The sequence below is a fragment of the Cherax quadricarinatus genome, chromosome 72 (genome assembly GCF_038502225.1).
Source record: "Cherax quadricarinatus isolate ZL_2023a chromosome 72, ASM3850222v1, whole genome shotgun sequence".
Classification (NCBI taxonomy): domain Eukaryota; kingdom Metazoa; phylum Arthropoda; class Malacostraca; order Decapoda; family Parastacidae; genus Cherax; species Cherax quadricarinatus.
The window spans coordinates 10,425,722-10,452,812 of record NC_091363.1 but is presented as its reverse complement, the minus strand read 5'-3'; the positions used below and the strand labels follow the sequence as shown (position 1 = coordinate 10,452,812).

Below are 27,091 nucleotides of genomic sequence, written 5' to 3'. Positions count from 1 at the left end.
AGCATCTCTGCAAAAGCAGTGATAATGTGTGAGTGTGGTTAAAGTGTTGAATGATGATGAAAGTATTTTCTTTTTGGGGATTTTCTTTCTTTTTTGGGTCACCCTGCCTCTGTGGGAGACGACCGACTTGTTGAAAAAAAAAAAAAATATGCTTCAATGTAAACACTTGATCTACACATTCCCTACCCACTCTGAAGCCTCCTTGCTCATCCGCAATCCTACATTCTGTCTTACCTCTAATTCTTTCAATTATAACCCTACCGTATACTTTTCCTGGTATACTCAGTAAACTTATTCCTCTATAATTTTTACAATCTCTTTTGTCCCCCTTCCCTTTATATAAAGGGACTATACATTCTCTCCGCCAATCCCTAGGTACCTTCCCCTCTTTCATACATTTATTAAACAAAAGTACCAACCACTCCAATACTATATCCCCCCCTGCTTTTAACATTTCTGTCATGATCCCATATATATGTGTAACTTATATTGTGATTGCATACAAGTATCTTTTATCACATGGACAATAAAACAATGTCAAGATAAACAAGAGAAGAAAAGTTTGACAAAAAAAAAAAGTGTGAAAGACAAAGCACAAAGAATTAAAGACAAATACGCAAGTACAGGAGAGCCCCTCCTCACAGCATTTCGCTTTACAACATTTTGCTAATTCAATGGTTTTCAGTTATACCTATTCTTCATTTATTCAGACTTCCTACAATAAATATAGTATACTTACCCTTCGCTATAAGCTAAGGATGAATACTATAAGGTTAAGGTTAAGTAACGTGTTTACTGTATATGCTTTTTAAGGCCTATCTCTGTTGCTCACTTAATATATGATAGTGTAAACATGTTATCAGGCTATTATATGCATTTGAAAGTTAAAAAAAGCAATGTTTCACTTTATAGTCATTTTTGCTTTACAACAGTAACCCAGAACCTAACCTGCTGTATAAGTGGGGCCATCCTGTACTAAGTTGGAGAAAATGTGCAAAATACTAATTATAAAGTTATAGAATGTGTTTACCAAAAAAAAGAATTCCTTCACTGCTTCAGATCAACGCCCTAAGCAACCACCATTTGAAATATCTGAAGAGGAGGTCAAGAAGCTACTACTGGATGTTTACAAGATGAAAATAGGACCAGACAAGATGGGAAATACTGTTTTTAAAATTTAGGAAAGGAATCTGAAATGTTTCAAGAAAACTGAAAAGTATGTAAACATTTACTTTCCAAACACACTTAACAGACAGTATTTACAGGATTAAAGAACAGTTTGTACATACCTGTAATACGTCCAATTTTTCCTTTAAAAGGTTTTGATGCCAGTCCAGAGGCATGAGCACCTAAGGAATGTCCTACGAAATGTACATCCTTAAGGTTTAAGGCTTTATGGGCGACAAGGCTCTTGAGAAGGAGAGCTGTATCTTGGCCCACATAGGGAACTGTACTTACAGCAGTATAATATGACAGTAGCATCCACGAAACTCCTGCTGGCCAATCCACTGATATCACATTACAATCCGAAACCTTCAAAAGTTCTGTGAAGTAAAAAAAAGACAGCTAATCATCATATAGTACAATGCTAATATTATTAAATTTTAAGACCCATAATTTTTTATTAAACTCGTAATCTAATTATTTAATATCAACTACAGTGGAACCACAAATTTTGAACGTATCGCTTATTGAACTCTTCGAAAATAGAACCCTTTTTTCGAACCAACTTTGTCCCTGTAAAGTAAAAGGACACAAGTGCAACTAATGTGACATTTTATTGTGGCAACGTTTCGCTCTCCAGGAGCTTTATCAAGCCATTACAAACAATACATGGACACAGAGGGTATATATAGGCTCAGAGTGAGGTGCAATACTAGTGGTAGAAGTAGTAGTAGTAGTAGTGACAAAAGTTGTAGTGGTAGTAGTAATACAATATGGTAGAGCAATTAATTCGTACATGAGTAAAAGGATATAAAAGCTATTACTTGGGTAACATAAAATTAGGTTGGACAAATATAGACTGGATAGAGGCAGCCTGTTTCAGTGCTCACTCTGTAATGTGCTTTGTGTAGTATAACAGGAGAGACTATGTGATGGCAGGGTTTACTGTTTTCAGGAGGATTCTTGCTAAGACTTCAGAGATGGTGAAGCTGCCGTTGTTTTGTTTAATTGTATTCGAAACAGCGATCAGTGCTGATTCGAGGCACTTGCGTCTACTGAAGTTAGTTTCTTTGATCACTAATTGGGCGTCCCTGAATTTCATGAGATGACTATTGGAATTTCGGTGTTGTACACAGGCGTTGTTCAAGTTATCGTTCCTACATGCATAAATGTATTCATTGAGGCGGGTGTCGAGGTTTCTTGCTGTTTCGCTTAGGTAAATCTTGTCACAGCCTCCACAGGGTATAGTGTAAACTCCTGCGTTGACTGGTTCGTGGTGCTTTGATTTTGTCCTGGTTAGATCCTTTATTGAAGTGCTAGAAGCGATGGCGACTCTGGTGTTAGCTTGTGAAAGTACTTTAGAAACGTTCAGTGCAACCTGGCTGTTGGGAAGAATTATAACTTTGTTGGGAGTGGTGTTGGTGCGTGGAGAATTAATGATCTGAAGAGCTCTTTTCTTGCAGTCTTTGATGAAAAAGGAAGGAAAATGTAACTCAGTGAATGTTTGGTGAATGTATGAACATTCCTCGTCAAGAAACTCAGGACTACAAATTCGGTATGCTCTTAGGAAAAACCCGATGATGATGCCTCTTTTGGTCTTGGTATCTTGACTGGAATAGAAGTGTGTGAGATCGTTTTTATTGGTAGGTTTCTGATAAACTTGAAATCTTAGGTTGTTGTCTACTTTGTGAATGAGGACGTCGAGGAAAGGTAGCTTGTCATTGGACTCTTCTTCTAGTGTAAACTGGATCGCCGGTTCAACTGCGTTGAGCCTTGCCTGAAGATTCCGTACATCAAAACGTTTGGGAGTTATTACGAGGACGTCGTCCACGTAACGTAACCAAGTGACGCTTGAAGGGATGATGTTGGCGAAGTGTTCGGACTCTAGGTGTTCCATGTATAAGTTGGCTAGAACGGCACTGATGGGGGACCCCATACCCATGCCGTAGGTTTGTTTGTAGAGCTTATTATTGAAAGAAAAACAGTTGAAATTAAGACAGAGTTCAATCAAATCAACAAAATCTCCGGGAGGTAGAGGAAGATTAAGGTCCTGATTGACTTTACGTCGTAGAACCTCGATGGCTTTTGTGGTAGGTACTTTTGTGAAGTAACTGTTTTACATGATGGTAGGATTGTTGATGTCTTTTGTCTGTCTCATAAATATGCAAGATTACAGGCATGTCTTGCTACTTCTACTTACACTTAGGTCACACTACACATACATGTACACATTTATTTATACACACTCATCTGAGTTTTCTTTGATTTTATCTTAATAGTTCTTGGTCTTATTACTTTTCCTTTTATATCCATGGGGAAGTGGAATAAGAATCTTTCCTCTGTAAGCCATGTATGTTGTAAAAGCCAACTAAAATGCCGGGAACAATGGGCTAGTAACCCCTTTTCCTGTAAAGATTACTAAAAAGAATAAGAAGAAGAAAATTGTCGAAGTGCGAAGCCTGAATGTGCGTGGATGTTGTGCAAATGATAAGAAAGAGATGGTTGTGGATGTTATGAATGAGAAGAAGCTGGGTGTCCTGGCTTTAAGTGAAACAAAGCTGAAGGGGGTGGGAGAGTTTCAATGGAGAGGAATAAATGGGGTTTGGTCAGGGGTTTCAAATAGAGTTAGAGCTAAAGAAGGAGTAGCAATAATGTTGAAGGATAAGCTATGGCAGGAAAAGAGGGACTATAAATGTATTAATTCAAGGATTATGTGGAGTACAATAAAGACTGGATGTGAAAAGTGGGTTATAATAAGCGTATATGCACCTGGAGAAGAGAGAAGTGTAGAGGAGAGAGAGAGAGATTTTGGGAAATGTTGACTGAATGCATGGGGAGTTTTGAATCAAGTGTGTGAGAGTAATGGTGGTTGGGGATTTCAATGCTAAAGTGGGTAAAAATGTTATGGAGGGAGTAGTAGGTAAATTTGGGGTGCCAGGGGTAAATGTAAATGGGGAGCCTTTAATTGAGCTATGTGTAGAAAGAGATTTGGTAATAAGTAATACATATTTTATGAAAAAGAGGATAAATAAATATACAAGGTATGATGTAGCACGTAATGAAAGAAATTTATTAGATTACGTATTGGTGGATAAAAGGTTGATGGGTAGGCTCCAGGATGTACATGTTTACAGAGGGGCAACTGATATATCGGATCATTATTTAGTTGTAGCTACAGTTAGAGTAAGAGGTAGATGGGAAAAGAGTAAGGTGGCAACAACAAGTAAGAGGGAGGTGAAAGTGTATAAACTAAGGGAGGAGGAAGTTCGGGTGAGATATAAGCAACTATTGGCAGAAAGGTGGGCTAGTGCAAAGATGAGTAGTGGGGGGGTTGAAGAGGGTTGGAATAGTTTTAAAAATGCAGTATTAGAATGTGGGGCAGAAGTTTGTGGTTATAGGAGGGTGGGGGCAGGAGGAAAGAGGAGTGATTGGTGGAATGATGAAGTAAAGAGTGTGATAAAAGAGAAAAAGTTAGCTTATGAGAGGTTTTTACAAAGCAGAAGTGTTATAAGAAGAGCAGAGTATATGGAGAGTAAAAGAAAGGTAAAGAGAGTGGTGAGAGAGTGCAAAAGGAGAGCAGATGATAGAGTGGGAGAGGCACTGTCAAGAAATTTTAATGAAAATAAGAAAAAACTTTGGAGTGAGTTAAACACATTAAGAAAGCCTAGGGAAAGTATGGATTTGTCAGTTAAAAACAGAGTAGGGGAGTTAGTAGATGGGGAGATGGAGGTATTAGGTAGATAGCGAGAATATTTCGAGGAACTTTTAAATGTTAAGGAAGAAAGAGAGGCAGTAATTTCATGCACTGGTCAGGGAAGTATACCATCTTTTAGGAGTGAAGAAGAGCAGAATGTACGTGTGGGGGAGGTACGTGAGGCATTACGTAGAATGAAAGGGGGTAAAGCAGCTGGAACTGATGGGATCATGACAGAAATGTTAAGAGCAGGGGGGGGATATAGTTGGAGTGGTTGGTACTTTTGTTCAATAAATGTATGAAAGAGGGGAAGGTACCTAGGGATTGGCGGAGAGCATGTATAGTCCCTTTATATAAAGGGAAAGGGGACAAAAGAGACTGTAAAAATTATAGAGGAATAAGTTTACTGAGTATACCAGGAAAAGTGTACAGTAGGGTTATAGTTGAAAGAATTAGAGGTAAGACAGAATGTAGGACTGCGGATGAGCAAGAAGGTTTCAGAGTGGGTAGGGGATGTGTAGATCAAGTGTTTACATTGAAGCATATATGTGAACAGTATTTAGATAAAGGTAGGGAAGTTTTTATTGCATTTATGGATTTAGAAAAGGCATATGATAGAGTGGATAGAGGAGCAATGTGGCAGATGTTGCAAGTATATGGAAAAGGTGGTAAGTTATTAAATGCTGTAAAGAGTTTTTATGAGGATAGTGAGGCTCAGGTTAGGGTGTGTAGAAGAGAGGGAGACTACTTCCCGGTAAAAGTACATCTTAGACAGGGATGTGTAATGTCACCATGGTTGTTTAATATATCTATAGATGGGGTTGTAAAGGAAGTAAATGCTAGGGTGTTCGGGAGAGGGGTGGGATTAAATTTTGGGGAATCAAATTCAAAATGGGAATTGACACAGTTACTTTTTGCTGATGATACTGTGCTTATGGGAGATTCTAAAGAAGAATTGCAAAGGTTAGTGGATGAGTTTCTGAATGTGTGTAAAGGTAGAAAGTTGAAAGTGAACATAGAAAAGTGTAAGGTGATGAGGGTCTCAAATGATTTAGATAAAGAAAAATTGGATATCAAATTGGGGAGGAGGAGTATGGAAGAAGTGAATGTTTTCAGAAACTTGGGAGTTGACCTGTCGGCAGATGGATTTATGAAGGATGAGGTTAATCATAGAATTGATGAGGGAAAAAAGGCGAGTCGTGCATTGAGGTATATGTGGAGTCAAAAAACGTTATCTATGGAGGCAAAGAAGGGAATGTATGAAAGTATAGTAGTACCAACACTCTTATATGGGTGTGAAGCTTGGGTGGTAAATGCAGCAGCGAGGAGACGGTTGGAGGCAGTGGAGATGTCCTGTTTAAGGGCAATGTGTGGTGTAAATATTATGCAGAAAATTCGGAGTGTGGAAATTAGGAAAAGGTGTGGAGTTAATAAAAGTATTAGTCAGAGGGCAGAAGAGGGGTTGTTGAGGTGGTTTGGTCATTTAGAGAGAATGGATCAAAGTAGAATGACATGGAAAGCATATAAATCTATAGGGGAAGGAAGGCGGGGTAGGGGTCATCCTCGAAAGGGTTGGAGAGAGGGGGTAAAGGAGGTTTTGTGGGCAAGGGGCTTGGACTTCCAGCAAGCGTGCGTGAGCGTGTTAGATAGGAGTGAATGGAGACGAATGGTACTTGGGACCTGACGATCTGTTGGAGTGTGAGCAGGGTAATATTTAGTGAAGGGATTCAGGGAAACCGGTTATTTTCATATAGTCGGACTTGAGTCCTGGAAATGGGAAGTACAATGCCTGCACTTTAAAGGAGGGGTTTGGGATATTGGCAGTTTGGAGGGATATGTTGTGTATCTTTATATATGTATGCTTCTAAACTGTTGTATTCAGAGCACCTCTGCAAAAACAGTGATAATGTGTGAGTGTGGTGAAAGTGTTGAATGATGATGAAAGTATTTTCTTTTTGGGGATTTTCTTTCTTTTTTGGGTCACTCTGCCTCGGTGGGAGACGGCCGACTTGTAGAAAAAAAAAAAAAAAAAAAACTTTTGTGAAGAGGGAAGTCACATCCAAACTGCTTAGTTTCTTGTTACGGATGGAGAGGTTTCGGATGCGGTTGAGAAGGTCGCCTGAGTGTTTAAGATGAGCGGGGCTGATGGTCCCCAGAAGGCAGGAAAGATGTTTGGCAAGAACTCCGGCTAGTTTGTGTGGAGCACTGCTTATTCCTGGCGTGATTGGTCTGAGTGGAATATTGCATTTATGGGTCTTGGGTAAACCATACATGTGTGCTGGTTTAGGGTTGCTTAATCTTCCTCTACCTCCCGGAGATTTTGTTGACTTGATTGAACTCTGTGTTAATTTCAACTGTTTTTCTTTCAATAACAAGCCCTACAAACAAACCTACGGCATGGGAATGTGGTCCCCCACCAGTGCCGTCCTAGCCAACTTATACATGGAACACCTAGAGTCCGAACACTTTACCAACATCAACCCTTCAAGCGTCACTTGGTTACGTTACGTGGACGACGTCCTCGTAATAACTCCCAAACGTTTTGATGTACTGAATCTTCAGGCGAGGCTCAACGCAGTTGAACCGGCGATCCAGTTTACACTAGAAGAAGAGTCCAATGACAACCTACCTTTCCTCGACGTCCTCATTCACAAAATAGACAACAACCTAAGATTTCAAGTTTATCGGAAACCTACCAATAAAAACGATCTCACACACTTCTATTCCAGTCAAGATACCAAGACCAAAAGAGGCATCATCATCGGGTTTTTCCTAAGAGCATACCTAATTTGTAGTCCTGAGTTTCTTGACGAGGAATGTTCATACATTCACCAAACATTCACTGAGTTACATTTTCCTTCCTTTTTCATCAATGACTGCAAGAAAAGAGCTCTTCAGATCATTAATTCTCCACGCACCAACACCACTTCCAACAAAGTTATAATTCTTCCCAACAGCCAGGTTGCACTGAACGTTTCTAAAGTACTTTCACAAGCTAACACCAGAGTCGCCATCGCTTCTAGCACTTCAATAAAGGATCTAACCAGGACAAAATCAAAGCACCACGAACCAGTCAACGCAGGAGTTTACACTATACCCTGTGGAGGCTGTGACAAGATTTACGTAAGCGAAACAGCAAGAAACCTCGACACCCGCCTCAATGAACACATTTACGCATGTAGGAACGATAACTTGAACAACGCCTGTATACAACACCGAAATTCCACCAGTCATCTCATGGAATTCAGGGACGCCCAATTAGTGATCAAAGAAACTAACTTCAGTAGACGCAAGTGCCTCGAATCAGCACTGATCGCTGTTTCGAATACAATTAAACAAAACAACGGCAGCTTCACCATCTCTGAAGTCTTAGCAAGAATCCTCCTGAAAACAGTAAACCCTGCCATCACATAGTCTCTCCTGTTATACTACACAAAGCACATTACAAAGTGAGCACTGAAACAGGCTGCCTCTATCCAGTCTATATTTGTCCAACCTAATTTTATGTTACCCAAGTAATAGCTTTTGTATCCTTTTACTCATGTACGAATTAATTGCTCTACCATATTGTATTACTACTACCACTACAACTTTTGTCACTACTACTACTACTACTTCTACCACTAGTATTGCACCTCACTCTGAGCCTATATATACCCTCTGTGTCCATGTATTGTTTGTAATGGCTTGATAAAGCTCCTGGAGAGCGAAACGTTGCCACAATAAAATGTCACATTAGTTGCACTTGTGTCCTTTTACTTTACATATTGTCGGTAATTCTACCAACTTCATTACAACTTTGTCCCTATTATCGAACTCGCCCATATTTTTGAACCGCCGGGTACCAGACCTGTCTGGCAACCCGCTCTGTACGTGTCCCAACGCAGGCGCCGTGAGCCAGTCTGGTTTTGTTGATGCTTGAGTCAACACTAACCTGCTATCTCATTCAAACATTTTACGATTATTTCATTGTGTTTAGTGCTTGTGGGACTGTGAAATAAGCTACAATGGGAGCAATGAAACTTGGTAGTGGTACCCCTGTGGTAAAGAAAGTGAGAAACACCACAGATGTGAAGGAGGAAATAATACAGAAGTGGAATGATGTCCAAATGTTTGTGGAGAAGTACCACCCTGAGGAAGCTGAAACAAGCCATCTTTGCAACAAGTTGAGTGACAGAACCATGTCCCATTTTTGGGAAATCTTAAAGAGGCACCAGAAACAGAAGACTGTGGACAGTTATTTTGTGAGACAGGGGTCCAGTGACTCTCAAGCTGGCCCTAGTGGCATTAAAAGACAGAGAAGGGAAGTAACCCCAGAGAGGGCTTTGATACCTGAGGTCCTCATGGAGGGGCATTCTCCTTCGAAACACTTACCACAACTCCCTCTCTCCTCCTCCCTATCTTCCAGATGCCATCACCAATCTTCAATAAAGGCAAGTAAAATGTTATTTTATACATTAATTTAAATTTATTAATACATAATTGAACACTATTTGTTGTATGTAAAACTATAATTACTCTCTATAAAATGTATTTTTTTGTGAATATTTTTGGGTTTCTGGAACGGATTAATTGTATTTCCATTATTTCTTATGGGAAATATTGCTTCGCTTTTCAGACTTTTCGAATTTAGAACTAACTCCTGGAACGGATTAAGTTCGATATTTGAGGTTCCAGTGTATATCATTTTATTAGCATTAAGTAGCTTAAAAAAAATCTGTGCAAAATGCTGTGTATAACTATAGGTTTTACAAAAATATAATATCTAGCACAACTGTTTAACATTTATGTTTTTCTATGTAAAATACCATTTTTATTGAAATATTTTTCAAATTTTTAATATGGGAAATACACATGTTAGAAACAAGCTCCAAGAGCTTGTGAAGAATACTGTCAGATGGGGAGGTGCTAAACTTGTAGGGGTTATCCAGCACCTGGGGAATGGAAGGTTGCCAGGTTTGGTCTGAGAAGTTGGTAATGTGGGTGAACATTTTGTTAAACAGAGAACAACTATTAAGACGAAAACTGTTGGAGGTAATTAGGCTTGATCCAAGGAAGAGGTAACTCCAAGTCCTTGAATGAAAGCCCTTCAGTTGCATCAAGGGACCCCCTTGAATGGATGATAATACAGCTGACTGTAGATTAACACAGTGGTTTGGTTCCTGAAAATGTAATGTAAATATATTGTGTAAAATGAACTGAAGAACATATGGGAAAAATAGGGTTGTGGTCCTTACCCCCCCCCCCCAAAGAAAGCCAGTTTTTTAGGTCTCGAAATTGTAAAAAACAGTGATAACTATAGGTGAATACATTTAATACAGTACAACCCCAATGTCCACAGATTCGGTTTCTGCAGTTTCAGTTATCCATAGTTTACCGTGGCCCAAAAATAATCCTTAATTTTGCTTAATAATGGCCCCATATTAAAAGAGTAGTGATGCTGGCAGTTCTTCAAAGCCTAACAGAAGCCATGAAGTGCTTCCCATCAGTGAAAAAGTGCTAATTCTCTACTTACTGTGTAATTTATCAATTAAACAATGTATGTAAATGAAAATCACTTATCTATAGGATTCACTACTATCCATGGTTTAGGGTATCTATGGTAGGTCCGGGAATGTATCCTCCTGTGGATATGGGGGGACTACTGTATTTAATAAAATATAAAATACTTATAGCTGCAAAGGTTACATAAAAAAATATTTCCTACCTTTAATTCTGATTGCTGGTGTATGTTGATTTTGATAGGAGTGGAGAGGGTTGGTGTGGCCCTTCTTGGCTTAAGTAGAAGGCTGTGGATTGTCAGCCAGTAAAAGGTCATGGATCACTAGCTAATGTGAATGACTATGGATCATTAAACGAGGTGGAAAGTTGAGGTTCTTGCACTGATGTTGGTGGTTGTACTGAGTTTTGAGAAATTCTGTAACGTGTCTCTGGTGTGTTTTACCTTGCAACTGATGGTAAGGCATTATCAGTTGCTCCAGACCCAGTTTCACAGCAGTGCTTCTAGATTTGTCAGTCTTCTTCAGTGAAAAAGTCTGCAACTTTACCAATAATATGGACTGCTTATATAACTGTTACAATGTTAACCATTTTTCTTCAAGATGTTCTTTCTTATCTTCGTCTGTTATCTGCCTCCCTTGTATCTGGGTATTGCGCTATGCCAACGTTTTCTCTATAATTCTTTCTTTCTCATTACCTTCTAAAAGCTCATTCACATCTTCCTGTATATCTTCAAGCCCTCTCCTGGCAATCTCCTTGCCATCTGAACAGTTTCCTGGACCTGGCTCCCAACCAAATGAAGGCTTGTTTCTCAGCCTGAATTTAATGTTAACTGGAGTGCGTCATTCCATGCAGTTTTGGCGTAGTTGATGGCATCTTCAGTGTTAAATTTATACCAGAATTCCTGCACTCCCAGCTCTGAGTCAGCATCCACTGTTCCAACAAGTTTCTGCATAATTTTTCATGCTGACTTGTTGAACCTCAAAATAACTGGTAAGGTGGTTTTTATCTGTACCTTTCAAAGCATGGGGAGTCTTGGAGCTGTAAATAACCATGGGCTTACGCTTAAAATTGCCTAGTGCATTATTGCAAAGTAGCAAGCTGAAGTTATCTTTCACTGCCTAGAATCCTGGAGACCTTTTTTCTTGCTTGCTAATGTAAGTTCTCAATTGTATATTCTTCCAAAAAATGTAGACAGCATGCCTACCCCATCTGTTTCAAATACCTCCTGCTAGGGGGAGTTGCTGGCTCATGGCCTATTTTTGAGAGTGGCCACTAGAGGGCTGGCACTGAGGTCTGTCCTCGTGGTGAGCCCTCGGCCTCGCTCTCATGTGGCCTACTGAAAGAACATCTCTTTTCCTGGAATTTGGCTATGGGCTGTCCTTACTCATGTCTGCCTGGTGAAACCTATAGCCAACAAACTATGCTCTAGTCTACAAGTGTCTATGCATCTTGCATGCTGCTACTACAGTATTCATCCCAGCTAACACAGGCAAAATGGATTGCCTATACGCCAGCTACCTTCAACGTAAACACAGAAATTACACGAAGACTTATCTCATCAGCATTAAACACTTGCTGTGGCTTGTAGCCTCCTTCAGAAATAATTTCCTACAGTTCAATAAGGAAATTCCCTGCAACCATGTGGTGAACAGAAGCAATTTCAAGTAAAAATTTATTATGCAACCAATTGTGTAATTTTTAACTTATGGAACCAGCCAGTACTAAACAGACACTCCTGCTCAGGGATTTCTTTCTCATTACACAATGTTTTATAGCACTCTTAAGGCTTTATTTATTAAGATGAAATTAAGTAGGGCATCTTTCATAACATTCTGCTCAATCCACTCACTCAATAACTTTCCGGCCTTATTTAACCGCTGAAACATGTCATTCTTTTCAGTTCAAGAGGTCATAACTTGGGTTACTTACTGCACAAGCCTGTATCTTTGCTCATATCTTTGAAATGATGCCTCATTCAGGCCATAGGTTCATAGCATCTCCATCTCAATTTTCATCAAAACACCAAAACTTTCATACTTATGCTTCTTTCCACTTCCAGGATCACTCGCATTCCTCTTGGGTGCCATGGTTACCCTCCAGAGACAACATGGGATGACAAAAAAAAATAAAAAAATTCACTAACACAAACTGAGTATGGCATTAGACATTTATACATGGAGAGCTGAGGCGACAGAGGAGAGACAGAGGGGAGACGGAAGGGAGACTGAGGGGAGACTGAGGGGAGACAGGAGAATGAGCCAGCAGCGTGCCATATTTTTCCCCAAGTTTATGTTAAAAAGATAAATATGGCACGTTCAAAGAAAATATGCTGCAATTTCTCAACCACGTTAATGTACAAGTGTTAAAGAGATCATGTGTTAACTGATGGTCTACTGTAATAGCTGTTGCTAACTACCTTTTAGATGTATTATATAAAACCATCTGTGCATTACTCACTGTCTTTTACGTGAAGTATCCATGGTTCATTTCCAAATCCAAGAAATCCATGGATGATAATATATGTCTGGCGAGGCTGGAAGTTGCTCTTTATTATAGTACTGTCCTCGGTGGGATCTAAATTTTCTTGAGAACTGTTTCCAGAATTTTTCCTGTATAGAAAAGGGCAAAAAAAATAATACAAAAAAAAATAAATAAATAAATTCTACACTTTTCCAACAGGTTCCAAGCAAAAATACTTATACTACTATACAATCTTCCCAGTTTTTTATTTATCTTTTTCATTACTGAGAATTCTTTTCATCATATAATTGCTTATATTTATGTCTCAAATATGAAACACATTACACTTGAAACAAACAAAACCCACATTTCATGCAGCAATAGAGATAACTAGTTTAATGCATGATGCATATGAAATACCCAGCCATTTCATAATTCTAAAAAGCCCACCTACAATACTAAATCTTCTCTTTTTCCTAACATTAAGAACTATTAAACCCATACAATGGATTCATTTAGTAAAACAAATATTTTTAAAGCCTTTTTCTTAACCCTTAAACTGTCCAAATGTAGATTTACGTTCACTCATGTAGGATCCGAACATAGATCTTTTTTTTTTTTTTTACATATGAAAGCGAGTGAACATAGATCTACGTTTGGACAGTTTAAGGGTTAAAGCTAAACTTACCGTGTCCACAGGAAAAAGTTTTTAACCGTAAGACTGCTACTTTGAATGGTGTTTTCCTTCTTTTCCTGATAATAATCAACATTGCTCAGGTTACTATGATTAATTTTACTCCAGTTTCCTGTTGGGATGATATGGGAAATGTATTTACAATGAGAAGCCATTTAAAAGGCATAATTATATTTATAAGTTAACTTATGTGTTGCTTCCACAAAAATTCTTTATCACAGAAAAATGTTGTGGGCACTAGTGCCTTTACAGAACATTAAGATACAGTATAACAGTGCTTCAAATAAGAGCAAAGAATTCATTATGAAAAACCAGGTTTAAGAAGTTGCTTTGTCTAGCATTGTAGTGCACTACAATCAAAGCACAGGAATATTTCATTCTCAAATTAATCATAAGGGCATTAGAGGTGACCCCCAGTTTACGAGTGCCCAAACTTATGTCTGTGTGGCCTGTGATAAAGTAATGTGTAATGTAATGTAACTTAACCCTGCCTAACTTATCTTAGTTGGGCTAAATTTAGTGAGTGTTGCTAAGTGCAGGTGCTCACTTATATGTGGTTGTAGGGGATGAGTCTCAGCTGGCCCCATCTCTCAACTTGCCGCCTGACAGATTTACTCTCCTAGCCTCGTGGGCCCTATTAATCTTATTCTTAAAACTATGTACAGAGTCTACCTCTACAATTTTTCTGTCAAGGTTATTCCACTTCTTGACTATCCTGTAACTGAAGAAATAGTTCCTGACAATCCCCTGTGACTCATCTGTTTCTAACTTCCAGTTGTGCCCCTGAGTACCTGATTCCTGTCTCTCAAACAGTCTGTTCCTGTCTGCCCAATCAATTCCTCTGAGTATTTTGTATGTTATTTTCATATAGTCAGACTTGAGTCCTGGAAATGGGAAGTACAATGCCTGCACTTTAAAGGAGAGGTTTGGGATATTGGCAGTTTGGAGGGATATGTTGTGTATCTTTATATGTGTATGCTTCTAAACTGTTGTATTCTGAGCACCTCTGCAAAAACAGTGATAATGTGTGAGTGTGGTGAAAGTGTTAAATGATGATGAAAGTATTTTCTTTTTGGGGATTTTTCTTTCTTTTTTGGGTCACCCTGCCTCGGTGGGAGTCGGCTAACTTGTTAAAAAAAAAAAAAATCACATCTCCCCAGATCCTTCTGTCCTCCAGGGTTATTAGATTCAATTCCAGTTGCCTCTCTTCATAGCTCATGCCTTCCTAGCTCTGAACTAGTCTCACTGCATACTTCTGCACTCTCTCCAGTTTCTTTTGATGCTTCATCAGGTGCTGAGTTTATGATGTTCAGGCTCATTGTTGAAAGGCTAGCACCAGTATGATGAACCTTTAAAGGCACATTTGACAATATTCTCAGTGCCGTACTGAAGTCTCCTAGCTCAGGCTGTGTATGTGGCCCATCCTGTGTAATGCAATATGATAGAGGAAGAAATATAGTTAGCTTCAGCCCCCTCCCCCCCATGTAACTACCATACAGAATAGGGTAGCAGCACACTGCAGGTATCCAACCTTACTAAATAATAATCATGGCAAGATAACCCATTAAAATATTTTAGGCTATTAAACTGCTTCCCCATTTATAATAACTGCATACATGGGAAACAAGGGTTTGATCTGCAACATCTTAACTAATGGCAGCTCTCCTAGAACCAATTTGATTGTAAATGAAGGGGCTGCCTTTATTACAATTTTCAAACATGCTGCCAAGCAATTTTGTTGATGCTTGTGAAAGTGATCAGCATTCCATCCATACTATTATTTATACTATCAGAACTAGGCCGGGTCACCATCTGGAGAAGACCTGGGCTGGGATTGCACTGGCAAACCTACAAGAAGAAGAAGTCAGAACTAATAGTAACAAACATTTCATTCATTCAAGCAGCCACAAAATCCCACATGAAACTCACATGGCTAAATTAAAAAGATTAAGGTGTAATGCAAACACTTACTTAAATACAGCCATGCAGTATCAAGATTCGTGCACAAAAAACCTAAATGATAACTTATCAAGGCATGGCAATAAGCGTGAGTGTGAAAAGGAAAACAATACTAAAGTTTTAACTTCACACACAAAACAAATTATCAGACTAACCAAATTTAAACATTTTATTTTGCCAAGAAGCAATACAGTAAATTGAGAAGTATATATGTAGAACAAGGTGACAAGCCAGTTATGCTTACTTATACAGTACAGTCCAGTAAGCCCTCTCATAACATTTCTGATACATTCACTTAACCCTTTCAGGGTTTTGGCTGTACTAGTACGGCTTACACACCAGGGTTTTTGACGTACAAGTACGCCTAAATTCTAGCGCCCTCAGATCTAGTGAGAGAAAGCTGGTAGGCCTACATATGAAAGAATGGGTCTATGTGGTCAGTGTGCACAGTATAAAAAAAATCCTGCAGCACACAGTGCGTAATGAGAAAAAAAAAAAAAACTTTGTGTTTTTGGATTAAAACAGTGACTTTGCACTGTATTTTCGTATGGTTTTTATTGTTGTATTTTAGTTTTCCTGGTCTCATTTTATAGAACGGAAGACATATTATAGAAATTGAGATGATATTGACTGGTTTTACAATGAGAAGTACCTTGAAATGAGCTCAAAGTAGCAGAAATGTTCGATTTTTACCAAAGTTCAAAAGTAAACAAATCATGCTAAGCGTCCAATACACGTCAACTGGTGAGTCTAATATTCTTTCTCAAGTGCACTGATATTATTTATATCATTTCTACACCATTTCTACACTAACGCAGTAGTCTGCATAATAGTAAATCTTCTATTTTTTGTGAGAATAAAAATTCAAAGTGGAAAGCAAAAGAATGTAGAGGGGCATGGGGACGTGACTAATGAACAGAGGAAATGTTATTTTAGTGCCAGGAATGTCTTTCTTGTTTATTCTGGACCCTATTTGGAAACTGGCATCTTTTGAAATTTGTGTGAAATTAGCAAAATTGCTAAATTCTGACCACTGTATTGGACAGTTGAAATCGGTAAATGGGTGGTTTCTTGTACTCATTCGATAGAAAAAATAGAGTTCTAGCGAAATAGTTATGATTTTTGTCGACTAGTACACTAGAATTAGCCGAAAATAGGGCTCAAAGTGGGCAAAATTGCCGATGCGTAAACATCGTCGACACCGCTAACTTTGCAAGAGCATAATTCCGTAAGTTTTCCATCAAATTTCATACTCTTGGTGTCATTATGATCGGGAAAAGATTCTCTATCTTTTCCTAAGAAAAAATAATTTTTTTTTTTGAAATTTGGGCAACCCTGGGAACAAGTCTGGGAGAGGGCCTGGAGACCCTGAAAGGGTTAAATCAGTGGATTATGAAAAGCAGCAGTATGTGAAGTGGAAAATATGTGGGAAAAATAGGGTTATGTTCCACACATCTCCATATTTTCCAAACATTCTTTTATAAATAGAGCATTCTACTAGGAACAAATTGTAATCTATCTTACCTTACATTCTAGTTGTCATTGATAGCTTATGTGAAAGTGTGTGCAGAGGGATGATGTGGACCTACACTGCTGGAACATTATAGTAGTGTCTAGCAAATGAGGAATCACCCATGAATCTAAGGACTTCTGTATATTTATAGAAAGTAACTTAAGATACAGAAACCCCTTGACTCAAATGATGTCAAAAATCAGAAGGCGTGAGATTAAGTGAAACATAGGCCAACATAATAAACATGTAATTAATCCTTAAACTGTCCAAACGTAGATCTATGTTTTTTCAACATTTGAATGCAACAAAAGTAGATTTTTTGTTTTTTACATTTGAAAACATGTAAAAAATCTTTGATCTACGCTTTTTTTTTTTTGTTGTTGTTATACAGTGTATTTGAAAATCTGTAAAAAATAATGTAGATATACTTTTGGAGCACTACGCATGTGAACGTAGATCTGTTTGGACAGTTTAAGGGTTAACATGAAATCACTTATAGATCTGACAAAGAACACACTTTCACTGACACTCAATCACTATCTTGCCAGAAACATGCTAACATTACAGCTCAGATAATCCTCCAAACATAACATCCCCACCCATCCTTCAGAGTGCAGGCACTGTACTTCCCAAATCCAGGATTAAAGACCTGCTAACCTATTACCCTGAATCCCTTCATAAATATTACCTTGCTCACACTCCAACAGCATGTTGAATCATAAAAATAACTTGCCTCCACTCACTCCTATTTAACATGCTCACACAAGCACACTGGATGTCCAAACCCCTAGCACTCAAAACCTCTTTTACCCCCTCCCTTCCACCTTTCCTAAGATGACCCCTACCCCTCCCCCTCAGATTTATACACCCTCCTAGTCATCCTATTTTTCTCCATCCTCTTGAAATATCCAAACAATCTTAACAATCCTGCCTCAGCCCTCCAAAAAATACTTTTGGTATATCCACCTCTCTTCCTATTCTCCAAACTCTCAAGTTTGCATAACATTCATTTTATAATATTATTCCTTCTGTTGACTGTCCTATGGCTATTCCTTTGATGGTTATAAATAATGTCAAACTCCATGGGGAAGTGGAAAAGAATTCTCCATAAACCGTGTGTGTTGTAAGAGGAGACTAAAATGCCAGAAGGGGCTAGTAACACCTTCTCCTGTATAAATTACTAAATGTAAAAAAGAAAAACTGAAGTTTTTTTTTTTACATTTAGTTTTTACTTTTAGGTCACCCTGCCTCAGTGGGAGATGACAGGTGCGTTGAAAAAAAAAAAAAATCTTTAACTGGCCAGATGAAATCACCATTAGGTAGACCATAACTGTGAGAAGTGAGAAGTGAACCAATTGTTCAATAAGATTTGGTTCATTCAAATCAGCTGGTGAAAATACCATCAACAGGTTTAGTGATTAGTGTGGTAACTCAGAGCCTGGATGCAATTGCCAATAAAAATAATGTACAGTACATTCAAATGCAGTAAATTTTGAAGTGTGTAACTTTCCAAAATGCATTTTTTTGTACAACAATGTAGCTAAACAATAAATGCACAAAAACCTGTCAAAAAACATGCAAACTACAACCATGAATTTATATTATAAAATTATTCATCATGAGATGAGCATGCCATCTAATTCCCACTTGAGCCAAGGACATTTCACCCCTTGACCCAACCTCATTGGAGCGGAGGAGAGAGAGGTACATGATAATATATACCTGGAAGGTACTCGAGGGCTTGGTCCCAAATCTGCACACTCCCATAACAACATACTGGAGTGAGAGATATGGGAGGAAGTGTAAAATAAACCCAGTGAGGAGCAGGGGTGCAGTGGGGACAATAAGGGAACACTGTATCAACATCCAGGGTCCCAAACTTTTCAACATCTTACCAGAAGATATCAGAAACACTGCTGGAACAAGTGTAGAAGCCTTCAAGAAACTAGACAAGTATCTTCACCAGGTGCCAGATCAACCAGGCTGTGATGGATAGTATGTGGGGCAGCAGGCCTCCAGCAGCAACAGCCTGGTTGACCAGGCAAGCACCAGACGAGCCTGGCCCATGGCCAGGCTCAGAGAGTAGATGTACTCTCGAAATTATTCAAAGGTATATTAAAGGTATAACCATTGTCTCCCATCATGAGACTTCCAACATCACCTACAGAACTCAGTGCCTCTACTCTCCATCACAATTTTCAAGAATGTGGAGTAAACTTCACTTGTATTACAGTATTATATTCGTGGAAAACAACCAACCCATATGTGTCAATTACTGATGCATGGCAGAGAAAAGAGACAGTAAGAGGTGCCACTGAGGGAAGGGAATTGAACGAAACCCATACTAGCAGTGGCTTGGCCATCTCCTCACAGCAACTAGTAATTTATATGTTTATATACATATTGTATATGCCTCTGACATGCTGAATACAATATGTAGCAATTTTTAACATTTTTACAGTACATTTATTACCATTTTGAATGTTGTAACAACAACTGCATTGCCTTAAGAGAAACATTGATGACAAAGACCCGGTAGCTCAGCAGAGCATTAAGGTTACAAACTGCCTGTAGTGATGGCAGATCAATAGTTTGAGACAAACTAATTTAAGAACAAGTAATATTCTTGTTCTGAGCCAATATACGTAAATACAGTAGAGGATCCTATATAAAAATGTACTTTTATTATCAAATAAATCATTCATTATCCAGCTAGCCTGTGACTTGGTAGGCAATTCTCTCACCTCAAACAATGAGTGTTCATGGTTCAATCCTCGTCAAGGGTAGAAATACTGGATGTGTTTCCTTATGCGTGCTGTCCCTGTTCACCTAGCAGTAAGTAGGTACCTGGAGTTTACCTGGAGAAGGTTTCGGGGGTCAACGCCCCTGTGGCTCGGTCTGAGACCAGGCCTCATGGTGGATAAGGGTCTGATCAACCAGGCTGTTACTGTTGGCCGCATGCAAGCTGATGTACGAACCGCAGCCCAGTTGGTCAGGTTCTGACTTTAGGTGCCTGTCCAGTGCCTTCTTAAAGACAGCCAGGGATCTACTGAGAATCCCCCGTTATGTATGCTGGGAGGCAGTTGAACAGTCTTGGGCCCCAGACACTTACTGTGTTGTCTCTCAATGTACTCGTGGCGCCCCTGCTTTTCATCAGGGGAATGTTGCATCTCCTGCAGAGTCTTTTGCTATTTTTTTTATACAAGTTAGGGTAACTAGAGCTGTATCATGCTTTAAAGTACAGGTACAGAATATTTATTTTGTGTACAATACTATCTAATAAGCTCATTTAAATTCATTCTGATACTGTACATCAGCAAACTGATTTATGTACACTTTAGTTTAGCCTGTAGGTCAATACAAAAGAATTAAAAAAAAAAAGTAATGAAACAAAGCAAAAAATAATTAATACCACAATTCAATAAATAGAGAACCAACCTCTGTATGACCTTTGTGGGTTTAGCACTTAGTTCTGACTGTAATAATAATAATACTGCAGAGAACCAACCTTTAACTTCAAATCCTGGCATTACATGAGAAGTTGCTGCATCAGAAGGAAGTATTTCATGATGCATGTTCGCCAAGGCACAGTCTCTCCCAAGTAATAAATTTAGTAGTAGTAGTAGCAGTCCCGGAGTATCATAATTCATCACATAACTTCTTAATGATGGCCTCATCTTCATTTGATCATTGTGTTCCTTATCCTTCAAATTGCTGTTGAGAATCACTAACAAATTACCTGATTAATAAGTACTGTATGATAGATACAAAATACAGTACTGTACTTACTCTTGATACAAAATACAGTACTGTACTGTTGATACAAATTACAGTACTCTAAGCAAAATAAATGACCCCAGTATAATGGACTTTTGAAATAATGGGCAAAATCCACTTATTAACTTATTTATTTTCAATGTTTATCTCACTATATGTATCTGTAAACTGTATGAAGTACTATACATGTATTAGGTATTTAATATAGCACCTAGGTGCTTTCTTTTGCTATATTTTAATATTATTCTGATTTAATGGATACTGAAAATCTCCCCTACAAGTCAGTTATATCAAGGTGTACTGTAAGAGACCCAATTAAAAACTAATCAGAAGCATCCCATTTCAAATTTTAGGCAACATACTATGACCTTATTCAGTTCCCATAACTTAATATCACCATACATACATACATACTAGTGCTTACTCCACATCTTCAAAACATAATAGTAAGAAGAAGAAAAAGAAAGAAGAAAGAAGGAAGAAAGAAGGAAGAAAGAAAGAAAAAGAAAGAAAAAGAAAGAAAAAGAAAGAAAAAGAAAGAAAAAGAAAGAAAAAAAGAAAAAGAAAGAAAGAAAAAGAAAGAAAGAAAAAGAAAGAAAGAAAAAGAAATAAGAAAGAAGAAAGAAGAAGAAGAAGAAGAAGAAAGAATAATAATAAGATTCTTTATTTCTACAAGTACATGTACAAGGTATACAGGTTTAGCTGCCATCAATGACATATCACTGTAATGCTGATGCTTAACTAATGCTTCACCTGGAAAACTGTAACAGAACACACAGGCATCACATTTGAAACATATCTCACTGATATTCCTTATATTTGCCCGGTGGCCTGGTGGCTAAAGCTCCCGCTTCACACACGGAGGGTCCGGGTTCGATTCCCGGCGGGTGGAAACATTCCGACACGTTTCCTTACACCTATTGTCCTGTTCACCTAGCAGCAAATAGGTACCTGGGTGTTAGTCGACTGGTGTGGGTCGCATCCTGGGGGACAAGATTAAGGACCCCAATGGAAATAAGTTAGACAGTCCTCGATGACGCACTGACTTTCTTGGGTTATCCTGGGTGGCTAACCCTCCGGGGTTAAAAATCCGAACAAAATCTTATCTCTTATCTCTTATCTTATATTTGGTGCAAATATGAGGGTCGATATAAACTGGCTTCATCGAGCCAATACATTCTGGCTTTGTCAGGCTAATACATACTGGCACTATCTGCCCAATACACACTGGCACTATCAGGCCAATACATATTGGCTTTATCTGGCCAATACGTACTGACAATATATGGCCAATACACACTGGCACTATCTGGCCAATACGTACTGGCAATATATGGCCAATACACACTGGCACTATCTGGCCAATACGTATTGGCTTTATTTGGCCAATACATACTATAAATATATGACCAATACACACTGGCACTATCTGGCCAATACACATTGGCTTTATCTGGCCAATACGTACTGGCAATATATGGCCAATATGTATTGGCTTTATTTGGCCAATACGTACTGGCAATATATGGCCAATACATACTGGCACTATCTGGCCAATACATACTGGTACTATCTGGCCAATATATACTGGCACTATCTGGCCAATACATACTGGCACTATCTGGCCAATACGTACTGGAAATATATGGCCAATACATACTGGCACTATCTGGCCAATACATACTGGCACTATCTGGCCAATATATACTGGCACTATCTGGCCAATACATATTGGCACTATCTGGCCAATACATACTGGCACTATCTGGCCAATACATACTGGCACTATCTGGCCAATATATACTGGCACTATCTGGCCAATACATACTGGCACTATCTGGCCAATACATACTGGCACTATCTGGCCAATACATACTGGCACTATCTGGCCAATACATACTGGCACTATCTGGCCAATACATACTGGCACTATCTGGCCAATACATACTGGCACTATCTGGCCAATACATACTGGCACTATCTGGCCAATACATACTGGCACTATCTGGCCAATATATACTGGCACTATCTGGCCAATACATACTGGCACTATCTGGCCAATACATACTGGCACTATCTGGCCAATACATACTGGCACTATCTGGCCAATACATACTGGCACTATCTGGCCAATACATACTGGCACTATCTGGCCAATACATACTGGCACTATCTGGCCAATACATACTGGCTTTATCAAGTACATGTTAGTTCTATCAAGCCAATATGTATTGACTTGATGAAGCTCCTGGTGAGGAAAATTAATGTCTCATTAGTAGCTGATATTTCCTTTTACCTAGTACATTACCAACTATAAGTTTAACAATGCTGGCAGAGGTTACGACTATTACTCGTAACCAACAATGGTTGGCAATGTCAAGTTACAATGTCAGGTTAAGTTACCTAACCTTGACTAAATGATACCTAACTTAATCTAACCTTAACCTAACCTAGACAAACCTAACCAACTTAAAATAAGAATTTTTCAAAATTTTAACCCGGGGTGTGGAAAATATATAGTATATTTTCCGAAAATAGTGTATTGGTATGTAAATTAATAAAATATATTGCATTTAAAAAAAATTATGTTATAAAAAATGGGAAGCCTGCACCTGCGCAGAGAGACTCGCCATTTTTGTTTGAATTGAGTATCAGACATTAGTGATAATGTGAAGAATTTTCGTGCTCTAGAGGTAAAATTGGGCTGACACCTCTCAAATAGGAGGCAAAATTGTTGGATGTGCATTCCTGCATAACTTGAGATATCAGGCGACTGGACAAGACAGCTCCAGGAACCTCAGATAAGTCTTATGTTGTAACTCTGGCCGATAGACAGTGAGGTTCTCTGAGTATGATACACCTTAATCTCCAGTCAAATTGGTGAGTGATATTAAGATATTTTCCTTCTGTTATGTATATGTGTGTATATATAATCCTTTTTTTATTTTAATATACAGTCCACAAATTTATATATTTACCAGTATTCCTGGTGATGTATTTTTCATTTGATAATTAATAGGTCCAGAGCAACTTGTGGATATGACAGTGTTAGGTATCGAAGGGGGACATTTTTGCGACCTAGGTGTCCCAAATTCCTACTTGTCTATGTAACATTGATAAATAATAATTATCTTTGTTATCATTTACTGTTATGTACATAATGAGTTACATTCAGATAAATGCAATTTTCCACATGGGGGAAGGTTAGGCCCCCCAGGATAGCCCAAGAAAATCAGTCAGTCATCAAGGACTGTGTCCTTTAATCTTGTGCCCCAGGATGCGACCCACACCAGTTAACTAACACCCAGGTACTTACTTACTTCTAGGTGATTAGGGACAGGAGCTGTCGTAAGGAAACACTCAACGCTTCCCCGTGCCGGTGATTGAACCACGGACACTGTGTTATTGCATTACCAGGCAATACTTATTCCATGATGTACATGGGTTAAACACTAAAATATATAAACTAGTACGGGAGTAGTTATCACTAACTATAGCTGAGCTTTTATATACTGAACCTGACTGAAGTTTACTAATTACTTACTTAATTCCCAGAGGGCAGACGATTTACTTTCATCAGCTTGATAACAAGTCTAGTTCCTGTCATCTGGTCAGCTGATCACATACTGCTCTACACACGCCATATTTATATCTAAGACAGATATAATTGAATACAATAAGATGAGAGAGAAGTAAATACCGATAATGTCAAGTTAATGAGAGAAGGAAAGAGATGTGTTCGGAAAAGTAAAAGTTGTTATTCTGACAGTCTTGGAGGTGTAAAGAGCCATTGACGGCTTCTGGTGTCTCGAGCACTGCTGCACGGTGTACGAGGAGAGGAATAATGCCTGAAACTGGGCAATGATATGAAAGAGAACAAGAATTTAATTTACAAATAGAAACAAGACCAAAAACAATAGTTCCTAAACAAAGCAGAACACCTACACCCCAACCTGAGCTTAGTAACCGGCTTCCTATTAAAACCGTGAAATATTCATAGGTAAGAAAATGGAGCTGATAAATTGTGTCTCAGTTAATGTAGAGGGAAAGGTAAGAGAATGTTGTCACTGATACTCAGGAGAGTCAGACCTACACACCACCAAGGATGACACACAAGTGTTATCATGACTATTGAACTTTATTGTACGCTGGCTGGTGGTCGTTGGCACCACAATATTCGCTGGATAGAGGCTGCCTCCCCTCAATTATTATTATTATTATTATTATTATTATTATTATTATTATTATTATTATTATTATTATTATTATTACATTATACTGTACTTGTATATTCTCACTTATATGTGGTCACAGGGGTCTAGTCTCATCCCACTATTGTAAATACAAAATCTCAATGTACTGTTTGCAAAGACATAAAATAAATAAATAAATAAATAAATCTGCAGGCCCCCGCCTCTTCGCTGACCTTCACTGGGTTTACTCTCTCCTGGCTCAAGAAACTTATCGTACCACACAATGTCCAGGTCGTTCCACTTCCTGACTAAGAGTGAAGCAGTACTTCCTAACATCCCTGTGGCTCATCTGTGTTTTTAACTTCCAGCTTTGCCCTCTGTTTCTGTTTCCCGTCTCTGTCTCTGTCCACACTGTCAGTTACTCTCAATATTTTGCACATTATAACCATAATCACCCCTAGTCCTTCTTTCTTCTAATTTCCTTAATCTCTCCTCATAGGACACGCCCATTAGCTCCTGGACTAGTTTCGTTGCAAACCTTTGCACTTTTTCCAGTGTCATGACATGCCTGTGCAGGTGTGGGTTCCACACTGGTGCTGCATACTCCAATATGGGCCTGACATTTGCCGTATAGTGTCGTGACTGGCTTCTTGCGTGACTCCTTGTGTTCCCCTTAAGATTTTTGTAAGAAAAAATGTATTTTATGTATTTAATAACTAAATAAAAGCTTATAAACCTGATTGCCCCCCGTTTCCCACTCGCTGTATAACCCTCACAGGTTTAGCGCTTTTTCCTGAGCGATCACCAAGCAGCCTAACTTTCACAGACCTGGACCACGAAGAGCGACCTTCAGCTTTTAAATAACCCACACGGGTTTAGCGCTTCATGGAATACAATACATGTGCATCACTTGGGTATTTTTATTGTCGAAATATTTTGCCTGCACAACAAGCTTCGTCAGTCGAATACAGGAAAATGTAACTCTGAAGACACTGGAGGAAGCAGTTTTGACATAATCCGTCAGCCTTGGTAGGAGGTGGTCAGTCCCACGAGCCTGGGGAACCTGACCAGTCCCTCGAACCTGGTCAGTCCCACGAGCCTGGGGAACCTGACCAGTCCCTCGAACCTGGTCAGTCCCACGAGCCTGAGGAACCTGACCAGTCCCTCGAACCTGGTCAGTCCCACGAGCCTGGGGAACCTGACCAGTCCCTCGAACCTGGTCAGTCCCACGAGCCTGAGGAACTTGACCAGTCCCTCGAACCTGGTCAGTCCCACGAGCCTGGGGAACCTGACCAGTCCCTCGAACCTGGTCAGTCCCACGAGCCTGGGGAACCTGACCAGTCCCTCGAACCTGGTCAGTCCCACGAGCCTGGGGAACCTGACCAGTCCCTCGAACCTGGTCAGTCCCACGAGCCTGGGGAACCTGACCAGTCCCTCGAACCTGGTCAGTCCCACGAGCCTGGGGAACCTGACCAGTCCCTCGAACCTGGTCAGTTCCACGAGCCTGAGGAACCTGACCAGTCCCTCGAACCTGGTCAGTCCCACGAGCCTGAGGAACCTGACCAGTCCCTCGAACCTGGTCAGTCCCACGAGCCTGGGGAACCTGACCAGTCCCTCGAACCTGGTCAGTCCCACGAGCCTGGGGAACCTGACCAGTCCCTCGAACCTGGTCCCACGAGCCTGGGGAACCTGACCAGTCCCTCGAACCTGGTCAGTCCCACGAGCCTGAGGAACCTGACCAGTCCCTCGAACCTGGTCAGTCCCACGAGCCTGAGGAACCTGACCAGTCCCTCGAACCTGGTCAGTCCCACGAGCCTGAGGAACCTGACCAGTCCCTCGAACCTGGTCAGTCCCACGAGCCTGGGGAACCTGACCAGTCCCTCGAACCTGGTCAGTCCCACGAGCCTGGGGAACCTGACCAGTCCCTCGAACCTGGTCCCACGAGCCTGGGGAACCTGACCAGTCCCTCGAACCTGGTCAGTCCCACGAGCCTGAGGAACCTGACCAGTCCCTCGAACCTGGTCAGTCCCACGAGCCTGGGGAACCTGACCAGTCCCTCGAACCTGGTCAGTCCCACGAGCCTGAGGAACTTGACCAGTCCCTCGAACCTGGTCAGTCCCACGAGCCTGGGGAAC

General features: G+C 39.7%; 1 protein-coding gene across 6 annotated transcripts in view; it reads right to left on the bottom strand.

Annotated features, from left to right (window-relative positions):
- Positions 1-27,091, bottom strand: part of LOC128701254 (pancreatic triacylglycerol lipase-like) — a 70,487-nt gene that overhangs the window by 35,829 nt on the left and 7,567 nt on the right. For 2 of the 6 annotated variants that reach the window (XM_070100408.1, XM_053794852.2), the window contains exons 2-5: positions 20,495-20,700; positions 13,509-13,626; positions 12,818-12,969; positions 1,290-1,544 (exon numbers count right to left, since the gene is read on the bottom strand). In XM_070100408.1, the coding sequence (XP_069956509.1) occupies positions 1,290-1,544; positions 12,818-12,969; positions 13,509-13,626; positions 20,495-20,700 (731 nt within the window). Of the gene's footprint in view, positions 1-1,289; positions 1,545-12,817; positions 12,970-13,508; positions 13,627-20,494; positions 20,726-24,307; positions 24,570-27,091 lie in introns of those variants that run through there. The other 4 variants (XM_070100413.1, XM_070100410.1, XM_070100409.1 and 1 more) reach the window with 4 other exon arrangements.